Here is a 19914-nt window from a genome sequence, read left to right on the forward strand (position 1 = left end):
CTACAGGAAAAGGAGGGGGAAGTAGACATCACACATCCATAACACATATCCTGCTATGTCTGTTGTTTCGAACATGCCATTTGGTGACTCCTACACCCTAGAGCCATGTGTTCTCATCGTCACCTTTTCCCTCTCCACGAAGACCTTCATCTCTCTCTGGGTTTAGGAGTGGAGGAAGGGGAAAGTCTAAGATGAACCGGGCGGCATTTGCACCTGCCTGAACTCGTTCTCCCATTGACTAAGTGAGAGGTGGGCCTGCAACTGTGGTGGGAATTTTTTTGAGGCCAATCAACAATAAATCGGGAGAGAGAAAAATCCAAGGAGGTTAAAGCACGGTCGAAGTTTGCAATCACCCATTTAGGAGCTCCTATCTATGTATGCATAAATAAAAGGCCGATATCATCTTGTTAAAATCATAGTCTAAATGCTAATGGTGAAACCAACACTCCCTGAGAGCTCCTCCATATTGGTACACTCCACAGCCACACTCGCATGCTTTTGTTCTTGTCTAGTAGTTTAGTTACTCTTATTATTCTAGTTTATTATTACTTTATCTACAAACGTTAGTACACTCTTGCTTGGAATCAAGTAAATCTTACATGCATTCTTTGGTGAAGGGTAACGAGGGGCATAAAGACCATAGCCATAGGTTCTATGTGTAGGGATTCGTAGCATAGAAAATAAAAAATTTCTACCGCAAGAACGAATAACAAGCCAAGATCTAATCTAGTAGATGGTAGCAACGAGGTGAAGATCAACATACCCTCGAAGATCGCTAAGCGTTAACGAGATAAATCTCGTGGTTGATGTACTCGATCACTTGCCGCTTTCAAAAGCGCGTAGAAGAAGTTGACGATGCCACAATCGGGCAGCACCTCCGCACTCGGTCACACGTTTGGTGTTGATGACGACGTCCTTCTCCCTGTTTCAGCGGGCAGCGGATGTAGTAGATCCTCCTCGAAATCCCGGCAGCATGACGGCATGGTGACGATGGTGGTGGAGATCTCCGGCGAGGCTTCGCCATAAGCACCACAGGAGAAATAGGAGGAGGGAGTAGCTAGGGTTTGGGAGAGAGGGGGCTTGGGGCGCCGGCATGTGAGCCCCTTGGTGGTGCGGCCAAGTGGTGACCAGCCCCTTCCATCTCCTCCCCTTTAAATAGGTGGAAAACCCTAGGGTTTACCCCAAAACGACATTGGAGTCCAACTCCAAAACTTACCAAAATTGGGAAACCTAGACAAGGTGGAATTCCTCCCCTTCCTTGTGGTGTGGCCGGCCACCTTGGTGGAGTCCACCATGGACTCCACCTTCCCACTTGGTGGGTTGGTGGGACTCCACCTTTCATAGTGATTTATTCTGGATGATTCTAGAACCTTCTACAACCTTCCATAAATTCACCGGACCACTCCCAAATTTGGAATGTGACTTCCCATATATGAATCTTATTCTCCGGACCATTTTGGAACTCCTCGTGATGTGTTTGGTGTCAACCCATACTTTCCGAACACTTAATGCCACCTTTATAACTATCCATTTACGAATCAGTGTTTGGTGTCATCAAAGCATCCATCCGGTGTAGGCGATTAACATGATCTCATGGTCGAATGATTATGTTACTATGTATCTTAAAGCTTGAAGCAAAACGAACTAAATGACTTGATCATATGCTACGCTTACTATGGGTGTATGTCCATCACATCATTCATCTAATGATCTGATCTTGTTATTAATAGCATCCAATGTTCATGATCAGGAAACCATGATCATATATTAATCAACAAGCTAGTTTAACAAGAGGCTTACTAAGGACTCTTTTATATTTACAAAAACACAAGTATTAATATTTCCGGTTAATACAATTATAGCATGAGATGTAAACATTTATTGTAACACCCCGAATTTCAAAATAAAGAGAAAATTAATTTCCTTTTTCCAAAAATGAGAACCAACAAAAACTTTTCTTATATAGAGTGCTATGCTTAGTGCTCATATCTAATCTTTGTGTTTTGCCATGATGAGTGTTATTATGCTTATGTGATAAACCCTAAAACCCTAAAGTGATCAAGTAAAGATCACAAACCAAATGAAATTAAAAGAGAAAGAAATCAAATAAGAAAAACCCTAAACCCTAACCTTCTCAAAAATCCTTTGGATCTATTTTAAGGAACCAAAATAGAAGAAAAATACATATGTGGGCCTATAGCCCTAATATGAAGGTTTTGAACTCTACCTTTTCTTACTTTGCTAAATAATGGTGAACCATTGCAAAACTTATTAAACCCTAAACCTCATCCCTCTTGTCATCAATCTTTGTGAAAAATAAAATAAAAAAAAGGATCTTATTTAAGAAAAAGGCATATGCAAGCCTATGGATACATGTTGAAAATGATGAGCTTTGTCTTGTCTACCTTGAGTAGATGAATTGAAATAACTCAACACACTCAGCAAAGCACTTACCAACCAATTCAAGTGTGAAACAAAATAAAAACAAACATATGCATAGAGGCACATGTGCCTATGGCTATTTTTGTAAAACTTTACCCTATGCCTTTATACTTTATTTAGAGGATTGGAAAACCTTCATAAACCTTATCTAGTACTTCTCCAACCCAATCCAAAATGAAACAAAAGATTTTGAAAAGAAAGTAATAATGCCATAGAGGCATATGAGAGCAAAATATCAAATTTGTGAAATTGAGGATCTTGACCCTAAGACTTGTAGTGAATGGTTGGATCACTCCTATATACCATTTCAACACTCAACAACATCAATTGGGTCAAGCCTAGTCAAATTAAAAATCAAATGCCACATATGCATAGAAGCATATGTGACACATAGCCATTTTCACCAATTCTTGTCCTATGCACTTCTACCTTGACCAAATGGTGTGAAACCATCTCTAAACCTAATCTAACCCTAAATTGACCCTCAACCTTGCCCAAGTGAGGCAAGGTGAGCACATTACAAGAATAAGGAAATTTGACATGTCATCTCTCATGTGTTATGGCCAATTTTGCAAATCTTTGAGCAAGACCATTCGAAATGGTTTCAGTGGTTTGAAAATGTTTCTAAACTAATAAGAATCACATTAGAGTCAAGAAAAGTCAAACCAAATGGAGAGAAATCAAATAGTGAGATAATTCCATTTTCACTCACATACACATAGGGCCAAATTATCAAATCTTGACCTAACCACCTCCATTGCCTCAAAATGGTTGGAACCTTTTATCCAACTCAATCTAACACCAAATAAACCTCACTCTTGTCAAATTGAAGCAAAGAAAAATAAAAGAATAAAAGCTAGAAAATCCCAAAACCCTTACATATGGTGTATGCCATTTTTATAAATTTTGACCCTAGACCATTTTGGCCTTCACCATTAGTTGTAATATGATACTACACACTTATTACAACTTTTGGAATCAAAGAAACACAATTCAAATCAAATCCAAACTCAAAATGGGCTCACATACAATAATGGTCAAATCTGCCCTTTATATTCTGGTCACTACTTTGAGCCTCTCTATTTCAAGTTTTTCAAACTAAACTTTCCCAATTCTTTGCATGTCATCCAAGAGCACATCAAGGTGAACACTTTTTGTAAAGACCACCTTGCCAAAATCATTTTTGATCATTTGCTATGCTCATCCAAAGTTGGCACTTTTTGTTATGGGGAACAATCTCCACTTAGCCATTTTTGCTTTTCTTTAAATTTGAAAATTCCACCACCACCTCTCATCCTCTCTGATCTTTGGCAACTCAACTAAACCCACCATTTTCCAATTTTGTAACCATGTGCACTTAACCAAATTTGGACAAAATTTGTGAAATACAAATAGAGAACTATTTGACACTATTTCAAATAGTGTCCTACACCCAACCCTAAGTCCCTAAACCCCTCTACCCTGTCCCCTTGTCCCCTCTCTGCCTCTCCACCCACAGAAACCCTAAGGAGACAAGCCTAGCATGCAAGGATATGGCCATGCCGGCCATGTCACCACCATGCCATGCTCCCCCCTCTTCTCCTTCACCCCAGCCCTGGCCCTGGTGTCCAGCATCGCCACCACACCTCCCTAGACCTCCCTAGCCACGCCCCTGTCGAGGTGAACGACGACAGCAGCCGAAACGCACGTGCCCAGGAGTGGCCCAGGCATGCCGATCATGGCGTGGGCATGCCCCAGCGCACGCCACGGGCACCCCCAGATCACGCGCCGCCCCGACAATCTGCACCACCCCTGGCCCCCCTCTCTGCACCACGATCCTCGCCGCCGCACCCTGAGTCCGCCTGACACGCGCCCGTGTCCTCGCAAGCGCTGTCGCCGTCGACCAGCCCGCCGGATTTCCGTGAACGCCGCCATAGACCTGGACGCAATGCGTCGCCACCAAACCGTCCCCCACCTAGTTAGCTAGCTCCCTAGCACCGCCTGGACGCCGCCTAGCTCGCGCTAACCTCGCCGACCCCCTTCCCTCGCCGGAGGCGCCGCGCGCATGTCGCCACCACCACTGCCCCGCAGCACATCCCCGCATCTATAAATAGGGCTGTTCCCGCGCGATATCCCCCACAGCAAAGTTCTTCCCCACTCTCTTCTGATCCTCCTCGTCAACTCCTCTCACTCAATCACTCACCGGAGCCGCCCAATCGAACGCCGGAGCCCGCGGCGGACCTGAGATCGCCGCCGTCGATTCAGGCCACCATTCGAGCCGCCGTCTGCGCCATCTGCTTCCTCGTCCTCGACAACGTCGTCCTGCACCGCCGCTGATCCTCGCCGGAGCTCCAGCTCGCCGCCGACCCCCTGCCGTAGCCGCCAGCACCTCCCCTCTCGTCGACGGGGACGACACACGGGAGCCGCACGATCCTCTTCTGATCCAACGACCCGCACCATCCCGTACCGATTCAGGTGAGTGAACTCACTGACGGGTGGGTCCTGCTGTCAGCAGGCCCGCAGCATTAGCTGGGCCGGCCCAACTCTGCTCTGCCGCGTTTCAAACTAATTCGGCCCAGATTCTTTCCCGCCAGCCCGCCTAGTCAATTTGATTTAAATTCAATTCAAACATTTTCAATACTGAACCCCACTTTGAAATTCCATAGAATCTGTTTGGCTTGGCCAAATTTAACAAACTTCATATTGTTAGAAAGCTATGAAAAAGATCTACAATATGCCACTGGTCCCATCTCAAAATTATTTGTAGAATTAATCTGACAAAAAGAACAAGTCAGGGACTTTTGCACATTCAAATAATTCTTAAAAATCAACCAAAATAGATATGAAGTTAATTCCAACTCCAATAGCTCACATTTGACTTACACTAATTGTTTATGCAATAAAATGGTGTGGTCACTTTGTATGATCATGCCCTAGTTTAAGTAGTGGATAATATGGCTAGTTTAACTAGTTGATATTGTCCAAAACTATTAAGTAATTCATATGAAGTCTTATACTTCATTTAAATCTTGTCTCAAATGAATTCATGTGAAGTTTGGACCCCTGGTCCAAACTCTCTTATATGAAGTACTTAGAGATTTAAAGCCTATGTAGTGTTATTAAATGGTATGAGGTACTCTACCTCATTTAAATCAATTTCTCAAATAATGATGATGAATGGTTGACTTGGGTCAACATGATCTCATGTATGATTGTTTGAAAAATTAAATCTTAAGAAGATTTCAATGAGAGAAAAGTATTTCTCAAGAACCATATGGAAATTATCATTTACATATGTAAGGTGAGGAAATTATTTTCCTCAAGCAACACAACCAATGCACCCCAATTGTAGTATTTGTGTGAATAGAATAGTTGGTGTAAATACAAGTAATGTTAGAATAGCCAATGAATTGTTGATGATGTTAAATCACCTCAATGGTAGTTGTTAACCTAGTTACAACTATGTGTTAAATCATCTGAGAGGTTTTCCTCTCATTTAAATCTTGGTCTCAAGTAATTCAACATGAGGTAGTGACCATGGTCTATACAATCTCATATTGAGTATTTGGTGACATTAAATCACTACCATGTTAGTATTAAATTGCATGAGGTATGGAACCTCATTTAAATCATTTTCTTAAATGATGAGTATGAAGAGGTTGACTTGGGTCAACCTAGGTCATATATTCATCAGAGAAATTAAATCTTAATAAGGTAATAAGAGGAAATTATTTTCTCTAAGTAATTAAAAGTAACACCTAAGTTAGTATGAGAGGAAATTATTTTTCTTAAATAAGAGGAACACATCCACCCACTTAATAGTAGTGTGTGATGCTAGTTTAAGTTGTGTAAAGCTTGTGTGTGCTTAGTTTAGTATGTAAGTTTGGTATGATGATTGTGTACCCCGCATTCGTATTTTAGACGCTAGTACCGGAGACTACCAGGAGGAGGAGGACTTCTACAAAGAGGAAGGAGAAGAGAACTTGGATCCCCACTTCAACCAAGGCAAGCTAATATTCTTGCAAGCTAATATTCTTGCAAGCTAACACCAATGCAAGCTATTACCAATGCAAGCTAGGCTTTTGCAAGCTATAATGTTGCAAGTTAACCCCAATGCAAGATAATACTCTTGCAAAGTGCAAAGCTCACTATGAGCAAGGCATTATCCTATTTACTTTATGCTTATGATCCTATTTCCCAGTTTTACCTTACAAGCTTTATTTACTTTTGTTTTATCAAAGTACCTTTTTGATTTATGATTCACTTGGTTAGTTTTGGATTAGTACCAAAGTAGCGAAGTTAGCCTGGAAGCAAAGCAAAGTACTTAGCACCCCATCATACTTAGATGCTAGTGCTAAATTAAAGATGACTAGTCTAGATGGGAACAAGTGTGTGTGAAATGACTTTGAAAACCTTGGAATGATGAGTCATTCTATTGAAAGATTTTGAAGGTGAATACGACTGGTGAATGACTTGGTGAATTTTACAAAAACACTGATGGTTGGGTTCGGATGCGATACCATTCCAATTTTACAAGTACCCCCACAATACCTGAATCTGGGTAGGGCTTAACCGGAAGTTTGTGTGTCTTAGTATGGGTTCCCTCTAAACAAGTGTCATCGGGGTTATGCCGAAAGCTGCCTCTACAACAAAAGAAATGAGATGATATGACGCGAAATGAGGTGAATGTCCGGCCCAAGCCCTGTGCAGTTCCTGTGGCCGACGCTTTGTCTTCACCGGGAGGCCAAGCTCATGGGGAGAGGTGCCTATACTAGGGTATGTTAATGAAAGGTTAGGATTGGTAGTTCGCGTACTGCGTACGATAAATCGGGCCAGTTACCCTTGACGAGCTATTGCAATTGTTGTGGCACAAGTGTACAACCTCTGCAGAGTTAAACCTATTCGAATAGCCGCGTCCTCGGTTATGGACAGTTGGAAAGGCCATACTGTTCCGTCATCAGAACTTTTCTAAAACTATGAATGGTGAATGGTGACTTGTGATTTTGAACTTGAAAGGTGACATTGACTTTGAATCACAACGGAGTTGTGGGAATGACACTAATGTTCCCACTTGAGTTAGTTAGCACAAAAGGGTTGTTTACAAAAATGTTCGTGAACCAAAATTGGCTTTATGCAAAATAAACTAGAGCTTAGCACCCCTTACCAGAATTGTTAGCACTTACATTAGTATTAGTTTGCGAGTACTTTAAAGTACTCACGGCTGTGTCCCTGGCTATTCAAATGGCCAGACTATGAAGAGGAGCAGAACTATCAAGATGACGGCAACCAGGATGTCCACGACAACTAGGAAATCTTCTGACGTCAAGTGTTGGCCTGTGGACTAGAGAGTCCCTTCTATTTACGCTTCCGCTACGAAACTATGAACTTTGTGTACGTTGATCAATAGATCAACTATTTGTGTAATATTGGATCATGTGATCTCTATGTGTAAGACGACTATGGTATGTAATGAATGATGACTTATGATATTCAACTGTTATGTCTCGCAACAACAATATTCCTGGGATTGCGATGTATGGCATAACAGGCATCTGGACTTAAAAATCCGGGTGTTGACATTTATCATGAACACTAAGATATAACAATAAAAACTTTTATTACTGCCTCTTGGGCATATCTCCAACACTATGTGGGATCAATAATATTATTTCGAAACTAACTACATCTACCTGTGCACTTGCAGTCATCAAGCTATTTTTTGGCACCGTTGCCGGAGAGCTAAGCACTATTGGTCTTTGTCTGTAGTTATCTATTTATTTATCATTGTTTTGCTAAAGTTGTTTGCAGTTTTCGAAGCCACAAGATGACAAAGAGGATCATATGAAGGTAAGGTTGACAAAGAGAGGTATGCTATAAATAACAACTTTTTAGATGATGTCTCTCCATGGTTCACCAAACCCCGAACCAGTGTGACACGTTCTCCAGGTCCGAAAGGATCCAATGCCAAATCAAGCCACCCTATTCATTTACCAGACAAAATTGGGAGAAGCTACTACTAGTTCTTATAATTCCTAAATGATTTATAATTCTTCCGAGGAGTTCTCGTGCCTAGCCATAGATTTTGGGTATTTTGGTGAGGAACTAGAAATAGAATAATTCTATGAATCTCATGATGCTAACAATATGCATGAGTTTCCAATGGAAGATAATGAAGCTCCTACTCTAGAGGAGGAGGCACATTTCAAAGAACTAATGAATGATGATGATATGGAGGTAAGAGAGATGTATTGCCCTTTAATTCATTTTCCCACAACTTATGTTCTTCATATACAATAATATCTCCTTATTGTATGTCTCATTGGACATTTTGGTTTTCAATGTTCTCATACCTATAACAAATATGTAGTGTCCTGAAAATGGTGATGCCGCTAGTGGGGTATTAGAGTGTGTACTTGATGAAGGTGCTCATGAGCTGCTTGCAAAATCATGGTACTTATAGACAATGAGAAGGATGGTTCTTTACAATCTACATGTTTAACCTTTCAATATATTGCTAACTATTGCCAAGAACATCTTCGTGATAATATGCTTGTGTTAAAGACTAAGGAAGTAGTCCCCGAAACTAATCATTTGCAGGAGTCACATGATGAAATTATGGAAAAGGAGGAATGTGAAGAGGACGAGGAAGCAAGTGTTCACTTGCTCACACTTCCTATTCATACTTTGATTATATCGTGGATAATAAAGTGTCCCCCCATGATAGTGCAATTAAGGAAGAATACTATGAACTATATATCTCTATGATGCTAATCAAGGTAAAACTGTTAGTATTTTGCAAGAAAATAATTTTTCAAGAATAAAAATGAAGCAAAAAACTTAGAAAGATGAAATTGTTCTAGAACATTGTTCATGTTTATAAGAATATATATATATATATATATCTAATCAAAAAACATAAAATCAAATAAACAAAATAATTAAGCAAAAATATGGAACTAGAAAACAAAAAAAACATATTACATTAAAAAAACACAAAGTTACTTTTTCAGGGCGATGGGCGCTATTCCTCACAATGAGGAATTATAAACATTTTTTCGGACCGGGCCAGAAAAAGCCTGATGCTAAATATTTAGGTCCGAGCCTGGCCCAGCCTAACCGTCGGGTCTAAATCTGTGACCGAAGCCTGGCCCGAGTATGCAAAAGTCGGTCGGGCCACCAGGCCTCGGTCTGGGCTCCTTCATTAATTTGACAAAATACGGATCCCTAGCCCAGGCCCAGCCGTCCGTTGGGTCTAAATCTGAGCAATCCATCTCTGGGTGGCCTGGAAATTGAATTGGGCTGCATTACTGGAACGGGCCCAACAGCTGAGTGTCGCAGGTCCATGAGCCGGACGGAGACGCCGAGACCCAGCTTCGCTCATGAGAAAGGGAAAAAAACACCAACTTCCAGCCGGCGATCTCCATCGTCGTCGTCCTCGTCCTCTCCGCACGCGCACGGGCTCAGGTAAACACGATTCGTCTTAGCCTTTCTCCTCCCTCTGCTGTACCCTGTAGCTTGTTTATTCTTGATCCGGATCGTGTTGTTAGCCGCGTCAATATCCTGTGCTCGCGAGCGTTAGAGAGATCCAGGTTTCTGATTTCATATCTCGATCTGAAGTTAGGCTAACCGAGATCAGGGCAAGACGTAATCTGTTGTTGGGTTGAAATTTTCGGCTGGCGCCGGCAAGTTTGGGGGTGAGATGCTTAATTCGAGGTGTCGAGGGTTCTCCGATTGCGCCTGTGAATTTGGTTTGCTAGAATAGAACACGACTGCTGCTAGATTTAGTCTTTGGAGTGTCTTGGTACATACATGCCGTACATCTCCGTCCACTCTCCCGTAACCCAATGCTAGTAGTACTGATTAACGGATCTTGCATCTAATCCAGAGGGCCTTCTCCTTAGAAAGCTTTCATTCGCACTTCCATGTTTTCCTTTTCTGGGTAGATCTTCTGCTGCAAATTCACTCTCCGAGATGGCTAGTTTTAATTCTCTAGGTCGACATTTGGTTCAGAGGTACCAACTGAAGTTTGGAAGTATTGTGGAGTCATGTTGTTGCTGCCATAACATAACCTTGATAATCCTCAGGAGAGCAGCTACATGCTCGAAATGCTATTTGATTTTGCTTGGTTAGGCCACTGAAAAGCCAATGAGAGAATCGACAAATACAAGCCTACAAACAGCCTATATGGCATTATTAATTCCACCAGGATGTTATTTTGGTTCTGTGTCTGTAGCACCATTTTTCTTGTATGTTTGGTTCAACTGATTATGGTTCTTCAAATTTTACACCCGGGACATCCTTTTTTTGTGGGTTTTCTGCTGAAGTTACTGCTAATAGAGTTCTTATCTATCATCTACTTTGGTCTTTTGTGGTAATTTAAATCTAATAAGCAGCAGTTGTTTGGTGTTTGCAAGATACTTGGACACCTTGTGCATGCCATACATGTCTGTTGTTTTAAAAAGTCATGAAATTGAGAATATTGTCTTACATATTCTTTTTTTTTTGGATTGTCTTCTATATTCTTAATTACTATGAAATGTCAATTTCTGTGGAGCAAAAGGTTCCATAGTCTAGTGACATTGCCATATTTTGCCATATTGCTCTCTTGCCCTTTTTTATAAGATGTTAGAAGTGAACACCGTTTAGTAATCTCTTATCCTCAACTAGTTGAACATTGTCTTCTCCCGGATCACAAATCTCCCTATCATGTGACTGAATCCATGCATGTGAAACTACAAGAGATAAAAAAGTTAAGCATTTAGAGGAGATTTCTATCTTCTGGGGTGTCTAAACCTTTTTTAAGAATTTCCCAGTACTGTGTTGGTATGTTATTTCCAAGAACTCGGTGTCTATACTAGGCTGATTTTTCTTATGGGATATCTAAGTTATAGTCCCACAGTTGTCTGTATACTCACAATTTTAGTCTCATAAGCAGAAAGATGATGCATTTTGTCATTTTAGGAAAAACTGTTGTATTAGCATGCTGGTAGCAATCTCAAAACAAAGGCATCCTGTTAGCATATTAGTGTTCTATTGTGTACCATAACTGATATGACTTGTAACTGTAAAATCAAAGTTGTTATGACCTATAACTGTAACATGAAAGACACTCAGCTTCTTATGTTGTGCAATGCTACTACGTTAATTGTTTCAGTGAATTATAGCTGCATACATCTTACTTTGACGTACTCTTTAACTTGACTTGATGTTCTCTAAACGTTGTGTTTCTGTTACTGTCAAGTAGGATCCTGAGGTGGTCAACACAGAACAGTTGGTTAATACTTTAAAGCTGCATACCTGGAACAATGCCTCCTCATAAGATAGAGACTGGGCACCAAGATGTGGTGCATGACATCGCCATGGATTACTATGGGAAGCGCATTGCTACTGCATCCTCTGATAACACAATAAAGATCATTGGCGTAAGTGGCACTTCGCACCAGCAACTTGCTACTTTAAGCGGACACCAGGGTCCAGTTTGGCAAGTCGCTTGGGCTCATCCTAAGTATGGCTCCATGCTTGCAACCTGCAGCTACGATGGTCGGGTTATTATATGGAAAGAAGGGAGTAAGCCCGATGAGTGGGCACAGGCACACACTTTCGTCGAGCACAAGTCCTCTGTAAACTCCATTGCTTGGGCGCCTCATGAGCTTGGCCTATGCTTGGCTTGTGGTTCATCTGATGGGAACATTTCAGTCTTCACAGCCCGTTCTGATGGAGGGTGGGAGACGACGCGCATTGACCAGGCTCATCCAGTGGGCGTGACCTCTGTTTCCTGGGCTCCCGCAATGGCACCTGGTGCTTTAATCAGCCCAGGGCCTTCTGGGCAGTTTGAGTATGTTCAGAAACTTGCCTCTGGTGGCTGTGACAACACAGTGAAGGTGTGGAAGCTGACCAATGGGAGCTGGAGGATGGACTGCTTTCCTGCCCTTCAGATGCACAGGGACTGGGTTAGAGACGTTGCCTGGGCTCCAAACCTAGGTCTCCCAAAGTCCACGATCGCCAGCGCCTCTCAGGATGGAACCGTCGTGATCTGGACCGCACCGAAAGAAGGTGAGCAGTGGGAAGGCAGAGTTCTGAATGATTTCAGAACCCCTGTCTGGAGGCTGTCGTGGTCGCTGACAGGGAACATACTGGCAGTCTCTGATGGCAACAACAACGTGACCCTGTGGAAAGAGGCTGTGGATGGTGAATGGCAGCAAGTGACTACTGTCGAGCCGTAGATGGTTCGTGTTCTACTTGTAGCCGCGTTAGTCCATCATCATAACAAATGTAGCTTCATCTTTATGTCAATTCTATGGCGTGCGACATGCTGTTGTCTAGAACTGAAGTAGATAAATAGAACTTATATCCCAAATGGACTCCTGTATCCAGTGCTGTGGCAGAACCGTACTTTTTTTTTTGGGCTAAGTTATGTGGATCGTTTTCATTGTTACAGGTCTCCTCTTTTCCCCCATGCTTGTTATATGGATGGATGCAGCTACATGTTATGGTTGTGGCCTATTTTTCTCTGTTGAAACTAGTGATTGATGATTGCGAAATTTCCATTAGCAAAAGCACATATCTCTGACTGTTTGGCGGCCTATGTTGTGCAAAGCTTCCAGAATTCATCATGGGATCAATTGCTTGCATCAACAGTTGCTTTGTTGTCTTATTCTTCTTTTGCTTTATTTCCGATAGGTCGTTTGTTTGTTCGTTCCAGAATCGAGGTAGTGATGAGTGAGACAATTTTTCGTGTCAACGAAAGGCCAAAAAGAAAGCTCCCGTAGTGCTCTTGTGTCACCTCTTCTTTCCTGGCCCTCGGTCGCCTACCTTTTTATCCCCCAAAAGTTATGTCATTTTCGTCAATGTTTCCTGGAAGTTTTTGCAACTATTTCGACCAAGAAAAATAAGAATAAAAAAAAGGAGAAAGAACATGACATGACGATAAAGCGCTACCCCAATGGTTTTGCAACCACATGCTGTATTTTTTTTTTTTTTTGGGGAAACCAAATGCTATATCTGTGTGTAACTCGTAATTCGTTCTGTACTCCGTCAGGAACTCTGGTCCATGTAAGGCAGTGCATTACAGTTGTATTCAACGGCCCAGATTGATCCGAAAGACGATCAAGTTGATCAGAACCGTACGGTGTAATCGGAAGAAGAGAGTTCGACACGATTCGGAAGTTGGTTTGGCTGTACGAACTCGGGCCGCAAGTAAACCCCTGGCACGGGGAGGAGTTCGTGCTCCCAAAGATTCGCTCTCGAGCTCTTTTCATTTTCTATTATTATTACGAGTAGCAGTATTCCCTAGCTTTTCGATCTCTTTCTTTGTTGGTTTATTATATTCTGTTCCGCGGCGGAGGCCAGAACCTAGAAGCCGCAGCTCTCCCTCCCGGCGCCGCCGTCCCGCTCGCCGGCCGCGAAAAACAGGTGAGAGCTTTTCTTTTCTCGCATATTTTCTCAGTCCGTGTATCGCTCTGTCAACCGATTAGGTTCCTAATTAGTTTGATGCGGCGACATGGTCTTTCCGTTCGATTCTATTGGAAATTTGTTCACGGTGCTGCTGTTTCTCTGCTAGTGCTGATGCGCCGTGCCGTTGAATCGGGCCATATGTTGTTGTAGTAATCACTCTTTCGGTGGCCGCATACCGGGGTTTCTGTTGGGATTTTGTGAGAGTTTACTTTTAGGTTCTTGGGTTTTTTTTTTTTCGCTTTCCTTGATGTCTGATGATATCTAAACGGCTTGGTGGTTTTGGGGAGGCGAGGAACAGCAAATTCCGCTTCTCGAATTAAAACCCGACAAATGTTACCCTGCGTAACATGATCGAGGGGTTATGAAGGATTAAACAAGAAGCACGCCTCTTTGTTTCGGTTCAGTCTCCCTCTGAGGTAGCCTATGTATAACTCGAGCAGAAGAATTTGCTGCAAGATACTTTGCTGCTAGTAGTTTATGTGAAATCGTAATGCCGAACACTGCATTTTGGAGAACTTTGGCTAGGAACTGTGCTATATATTTTGTTGGGGCTGCGAGCACCAGGTGGTGCCGGAATTTGCATGCCCAGTCTTGTGAAAACATGCGGGGAATGACAAATCCGTATGCCTTTACCCAGAACGCATAATTACCTTTTATAGCCAATCCTCTCAACTGTTGTTTGATTGTGTTGACATTTGAACTGATTAGGTATAGCCTGCCATTTATGTCATTTTTTAGTCGTTTCCTCAGATGATTGCCGATATAGCCTTAGGATTTTGGGAAGCTGGTTTGTTATGTTGAATTTGCTCCACCTATCGTACATTGATACAATTACTGATTACTTCTAAGCTCCACTTGGGAAAGGCTAATTATCTTTATTTACGGCAATGAATATATGATGCTTTGTACATCTTGAGGAATCAGTGAATGTTAGATTCCCAAATCCAACTACAAGAAGATGTTCTCAGCCCTGTTGCTCAGTAAGCATCCTTCAGTTTGCTTTAGCTGAGAATTGTTTTTTATTTTTTCAAATTGGGTTATTTGGGTCCATACCATTAGTTGGCGATCATTGTGCCAAACTGCTAATAGTTTTTTCCATGGTTAGTAAGTTCCTTAGCCCCTTAGTCAGTCAAGAGTTGGTTCTTAACCATTTGGTGTATAAGAGAATATACAATCATTTGTTGTAATTTAGTGTTTTTTGGTAACTAGCATTGAATATTTTACCGTTCAACACAGAAACAGGGTATTTATGTCCTTTTGTTGACACAAAGAGCCAATGGCGAGAGGACTGGATTCAGATTATATCGGTTCTCTTTCACTCATGGATGGATTTGATATGAGTATCAACTTTGATGGGTTTGGAGAAAATATGAAGAAGTTCATGGAGGTAGTGCCTTTTCATAACTACACACTTTAGGACGATTACCTTGATTCTATTCTTACAAGCTGATAATTAGCATGATATAGGATGCTTGGCAATGCTTTGGTAGTGACGTGTCTTATCTTTGCACAGTTACCGATTAAGTATCTTGATTCTGCTCACGATAAAGCTGTTGGGCTAGTTGAAGATATCCATGCGTTGATTTATGCTCCCTATCCTGACAATGAATTATCAAACAAAGGCCAGAGGACATTAATGGATCCATCTAGTAGCAACCCCATAACTGGATCTAACCCCACATTTGCTGAAATGGAGCAAGCTAACTCTGACGAAGAAGTCTCCAGTTCTCCTTCATCTCTCCTTACAGCGGAAGATAGTTCTCTCTGTTCAACTGATACTGATGCTCATGAAACTGAATCGGTTACATCTAAAAGTCCAGGTTTGTCCCTGATGAAACACACCCGATTGCTTAGATTTCTAATCCAGTTATTCATCCTTGTCATTTAGCTTTCGTATTGATTGCACAGAAAATGCTTCATATGAAAGTGATCTTTTCTTCTAACGGGCACTTAAGTTCCCTTGAAGACATCATTGTTCTAACAGAACCATATTGTTCACTCTTTTTCCTGCAGACTGCTGCACATCTGAAGACACCATTTCACTTGAGAGAACTGCTGGCACCAAGGAGAAAATTATCTTATGCAGTTCAGAAAATCTCCCAGATAGCTGCACTCCTGAAAATTGCAATTCTCTAGTGAGAACTGTGAGCAGCGAGGATGAAATTATTTTATGGAACCCAGGGAAATCTTTAAAACCACCACAACCACCTGGTACACATTTATCTTTCTTTATCTAATTTCTTCAGATCATAGGGGCATTTCAGTAACAATAACTACTTGTGACGCGGCAAGAGTGGCTAGCTATCTCAAAATAGGAATTATCAAAATTATATAGCTAAATGTCAATCGCTCCGTTCACTATTATAAGATGTTTTCAGTTTTTTTTAAATGCATGTATCTTGACGTGTTTAAATGTATGGGTTCACTCATTTCAGTCCATACCTAGTCCACATTGAAATATCTAAAACAGCTTATAATAGTGAACATATTGAGTACTTAACATCCATATTTCCTGCTGCCATCAATATTTCAATTTACTTATACACTTAGTTGATTCATTCAATCGATATATCCCAACAGAACAAGCCACCATAGTCCAAGATTATGCATCTCAAGAAGCGAATACAGAGAGAGTCATCAAGCAAGTTGGAGTTTATGGTTCAACTTCAGGAAATACTGATACAGGTAAATAATTGAGAACTTGTAAATTTTCTCACCTTTATCCTTCAGAGGGTAAGCAGGGGTGAAAAAATCCCTTTCTACACGGCACACACTTAAATTTCATGTTAACAAATAATTCCAATTATAATAATATTGAACTCACATTGGTTCCACCAGAACCTTCTGCTTGTGATGGTGCAGTTCTGTTCACAATTATTACAGCAAATGGTGAAGAGCAATCAGGATTATACAGTACCAACGGCCATGAAGAATCAGGAAAGCACGGTTTGTACATTATTTACTCTTGAAATGTGTGCACAAGACTCTAATTTGCTTTTGCAGTATTTAAATCCGCTTCCAGCAGAATGCAAATAATTAAATTATTCTGAATCTAATAACTTATACAGAGAATAATATAATGCTTCTGTGTGCTAAATAGGTAACATAATGATTTTTTCTGGTGAGACTAGTTCACATTACTTGAGCGCAGATGTGTTCAGTGGTGCTGAAGATCCTAATATGTTAGCTGACGAGATCACAGATTTTGTTGATATAGACCTCCGGGGTGGCCAGGTGTTGATGAAATATGATAAAGCAGAGGCATCCTTGGTTCCTCAGCCAAAGAACAGATCATTCAAGGTATACATGGTGGTTTTGTGGTAATAATGCGATGAATCTGTGCTGGTAGTAGATTAATGCAATCACAACATTGTGTCCTTTTTGTGTAATATAACTAGGCTGCATTACTCTCTCTAAATTTATTTCGTACCCATCTTTTAGAATTTGCGAGAATAATGCTTCAGTACAAGGCAATTAACTCATGTATGCTGATTTTGTTACAATTTTTAAATTTTTCTCTTTCTACATAAAGAATCGCAACTGATGTTTTCATTCCTTGCAGAAAGTATTGATGAGGAGTTTGTCGAATAAACTCCGGTGGTCAAAGAAGGATATGAATGTGCATCAAGTGGTCCCCATTAGACCACATAAAGGAGTAAATGCTTGCTATGAAGTAGTCTCTTCATCAGATGATCTGGAGGATGATTGGGAACTCTTGTAAATATGCAAGAAATGTCTCTGCTACAGGGATAATGTATAACTAAAGAGGATGGAAACGTGGGGTTTGTATCTTGGCACTATCTATCACTGTACCGGCATAACTGTAAATCTCGTTGAGCTTGTGTAATTATGTAAAGCCCTTCAAAATTTTCCTTCATGACCTGATAATCTACTAACATTTCTTAGAGTGATATACACCTATTTTTTAGCTTCTTATTTTCAAATTTACGAACATTTGTTCCATTCATAAGAAAGTTGACATTTGCTCTTGTTCATAAAAATAAATTACGTTTTGAATTAACTGTTTCTTCGCACGTCAGCTGGCGCTCCATGCTCGATTGTTTCTAAAATGGGTATCATGCCATGTTCAAATGGGGGAGGTTTTGTCATGTGTCATCCAGGCATAATATATGAGTGTCGCATGCTAATCAAAGTAGACCAGGTGAAGTTGGTGGATATGAAATGGCAATGCCTAAACCAAACACATGGGATTCTTTTACGGAAACAAAAAACAAATACAAAAATCCGGAAACAAAAACAGAAGCAAATATTGTTTGAAATAGATACGGACTGAGTAAGATGCGGACACGAAGTGATGCAGATTGTTGTACGAAAGCAAGAGAATCCTTAGATCATGCAAAAAAAAAAAAAAAAAACTCAAGACCAACAAACTTGTTGCCCAATTTAAATGCGGTGCTCGATTTACTAGGAAATAGGGGAATTGTCGAACCACATGGAAGCCTTGAATGCATGGAGGCATTACACTGTTGCCGATTTTAGAAGGAAAACACTCCTTTAATTTCCCCTAGATGATTAACGTCTGGCTATGGTCCAGCTCCCTAGTGCGACGCGTGTCTTCTGAGAAATGGTGCGGGCCCACCTAAAGTATATCACCCCCCTTGCCTTATCTCTTCCTCGCAGCATCCTCTTCTCCGCACGTCTATCACCTTCTCTTAGGTTTTGTTTGGCACTAGAGTGTTTGTGGAGATTAGTAGACATAATACTTTAGAGTATTAGATGAAGCTTACCGCCACCTAATCGCCACAAAATCCCATCCCCAATCCTCTAGGCAAGGATAGAGTATTTGCGATTGAGAAAAATACACTAAGATTTGAGAAAAAAGTGGGAATAAACGGGAATTAAACTCGCTCAATACTCCAGCACCAAACATGCATTTAGTATAAATGGGGATTTGAAGTTTGGTGGGGATTATCCCCGGTAATCCCACTAAAAGTCTAGAGCCAAACAAGGCCTTACTCATTTTTTCTGCAATTGGAGGCGGGGAGCAGTTACTGCGGGGCATCCGATGGTTGATGGCCGGAGCTTTGGGGGTGGTGCAAGCGCAGGTTACCCTACTGATACTACGGGGCAGCAGCGTTGCAAGCCTGCGAACCGACGGCGAGCGTGCAGGAGGCGGTGCGAGCCTGCGACCGACGACGAGCGTGCAAGAGGCGGTGCGAGCCTGTGACCGACGGCGTGCGCGCATGTGGCGCGACGATCGACGGAGAGTGTGCAGGCGGCGCAGCAACTGACAGCAGGCTGACCTGCTTCCATGCAAGGCGTCGCGGCCACACTAGGCTTCTCCTTCCTCTGTACAATGGCCTCACTCTGCGGATGCATGAGAGGCACTCGTGTGAGGCATTGAACATCCACTACCGTTGTTGCTACTAGTGAACCTCGGTGCTGCTACGCGGGTCGGCAGTGGCTACCATCTCTGCCCGTAGTTGCTTGATGTCGTCCCACCCGTCGTTGCAGCCATCTGCGCCGGCCATCGCTATCGTTCGTGAACCCGGCGAGCGCCCGCTGTTGCTACCAATGTCAGCTCGGTGCTACAAAATTGGATTGTCGATGCTACAAAGGTTGGCCGGACGGCCACTTCTACCAGCAGCCATGGCTCTGCTGCAAGCATTCACCAGCTCTTCTACAGTCTCCAGCCAATTCTGCTACAATCTCTCACCGGCTCTGCCTTGCTGCAAACCAGCGAGCGATGCTGCTGCCATATGTCGGGGGCATTGCTTCAACGAGTGGTCCGCATGCCAGGCGGGAGGTGACATGCTGTCGGCAAAGCAACAAGGAGTGGGATGGTGGCACTAGAGTGTTGCCGGCCGCGGGCGGCGTTGCTGCAACAAGCGGGCTGTGATGCTACCATCTGTGGGCGTCGGTGCTGCAACAAGCATGTGGTACTGCTGCCAGGCGGTGCTGCGAGACTGTGAGCTCTCAGCGACGTGCGGTGCTGCGAGCCAAAAGTGGGCCAAGTTGGTGCCCATCTGGCCACTGCCATGGCAGCGGAAGCTGCAAGCAAACGGCGGCAGCGGCTCG

The 19914-nt window shown here is 42.2% G+C and overlaps 2 protein-coding genes across 3 annotated transcripts; both read left to right on the plus strand.

The window, feature by feature from the left end:
* Window positions 1-9773: 9773 nt before the first annotated feature.
* On the plus strand, window positions 9774-12810 carry LOC124687048 (protein transport protein SEC13 homolog B-like). Its single transcript, XM_047220905.1, has 2 exons — window positions 9774-9885; window positions 11666-12810. The coding sequence occupies exon 2, from the start codon at window positions 11727-11729 to the stop codon at window positions 12642-12644; it is 918 nt and encodes a 305-aa protein (XP_047076861.1). The 5' UTR covers window positions 9774-9885; window positions 11666-11726; the 3' UTR covers window positions 12645-12810.
* Window positions 12811-13514: 704 nt separating this feature from the next.
* On the plus strand, window positions 13515-17780 carry LOC124692193. 2 transcript variants are annotated; one of them, XM_047225518.1, is made up of 7 exons: window positions 13515-13833; window positions 15112-15262; window positions 15389-15695; window positions 15889-16086; window positions 16456-16560; window positions 16714-17175; window positions 17438-17780. In XM_047225518.1, exons 2-6 carry the CDS (start codon window positions 15152-15154, stop codon window positions 16842-16844), a joined length of 852 nt encoding a protein of 283 aa, XP_047081474.1. In that variant the 5' UTR covers window positions 13515-13833; window positions 15112-15151; the 3' UTR covers window positions 16845-17175; window positions 17438-17780. The 2 variants fall into 2 exon arrangements, with proteins under 2 accessions (XP_047081474.1, XP_047081473.1); XM_047225517.1 differs by having other exon boundaries at window positions 13813-13830; window positions 15108-15262.
* The last annotated feature ends 2134 nt before the right edge of the window (window positions 17781-19914 follow it).

Source organism: Lolium rigidum, chromosome 2, assembly GCF_022539505.1.
Source record: "Lolium rigidum isolate FL_2022 chromosome 2, APGP_CSIRO_Lrig_0.1, whole genome shotgun sequence".
Taxonomy (NCBI): domain Eukaryota; kingdom Viridiplantae; phylum Streptophyta; class Magnoliopsida; order Poales; family Poaceae; genus Lolium; species Lolium rigidum.

Coding starts and splice junctions, on each gene's coding strand:
- LOC124687048 (XM_047220905.1), top strand. CDS start 11,727: ATGCCTCCTCATAAGATAGAGACTGGGCACCAAGATGTGGTGCATGAC.
- LOC124692193 (XM_047225518.1), top strand. CDS start 15,152: ATGGCGAGAGGACTGGATTCAGATTATATCGGTTCTCTTTCACTCATG. Junction 16,087..16,455: donor AAAACCACCACAACCACCTG/GTACACATTTAT, acceptor ATATCCCAACAG/AACAAGCCACCATAGTCCAA. Junction 16,561..16,713: donor TTCAGGAAATACTGATACAG/GTAAATAATTGA, acceptor TGGTTCCACCAG/AACCTTCTGCTTGTGATGGT.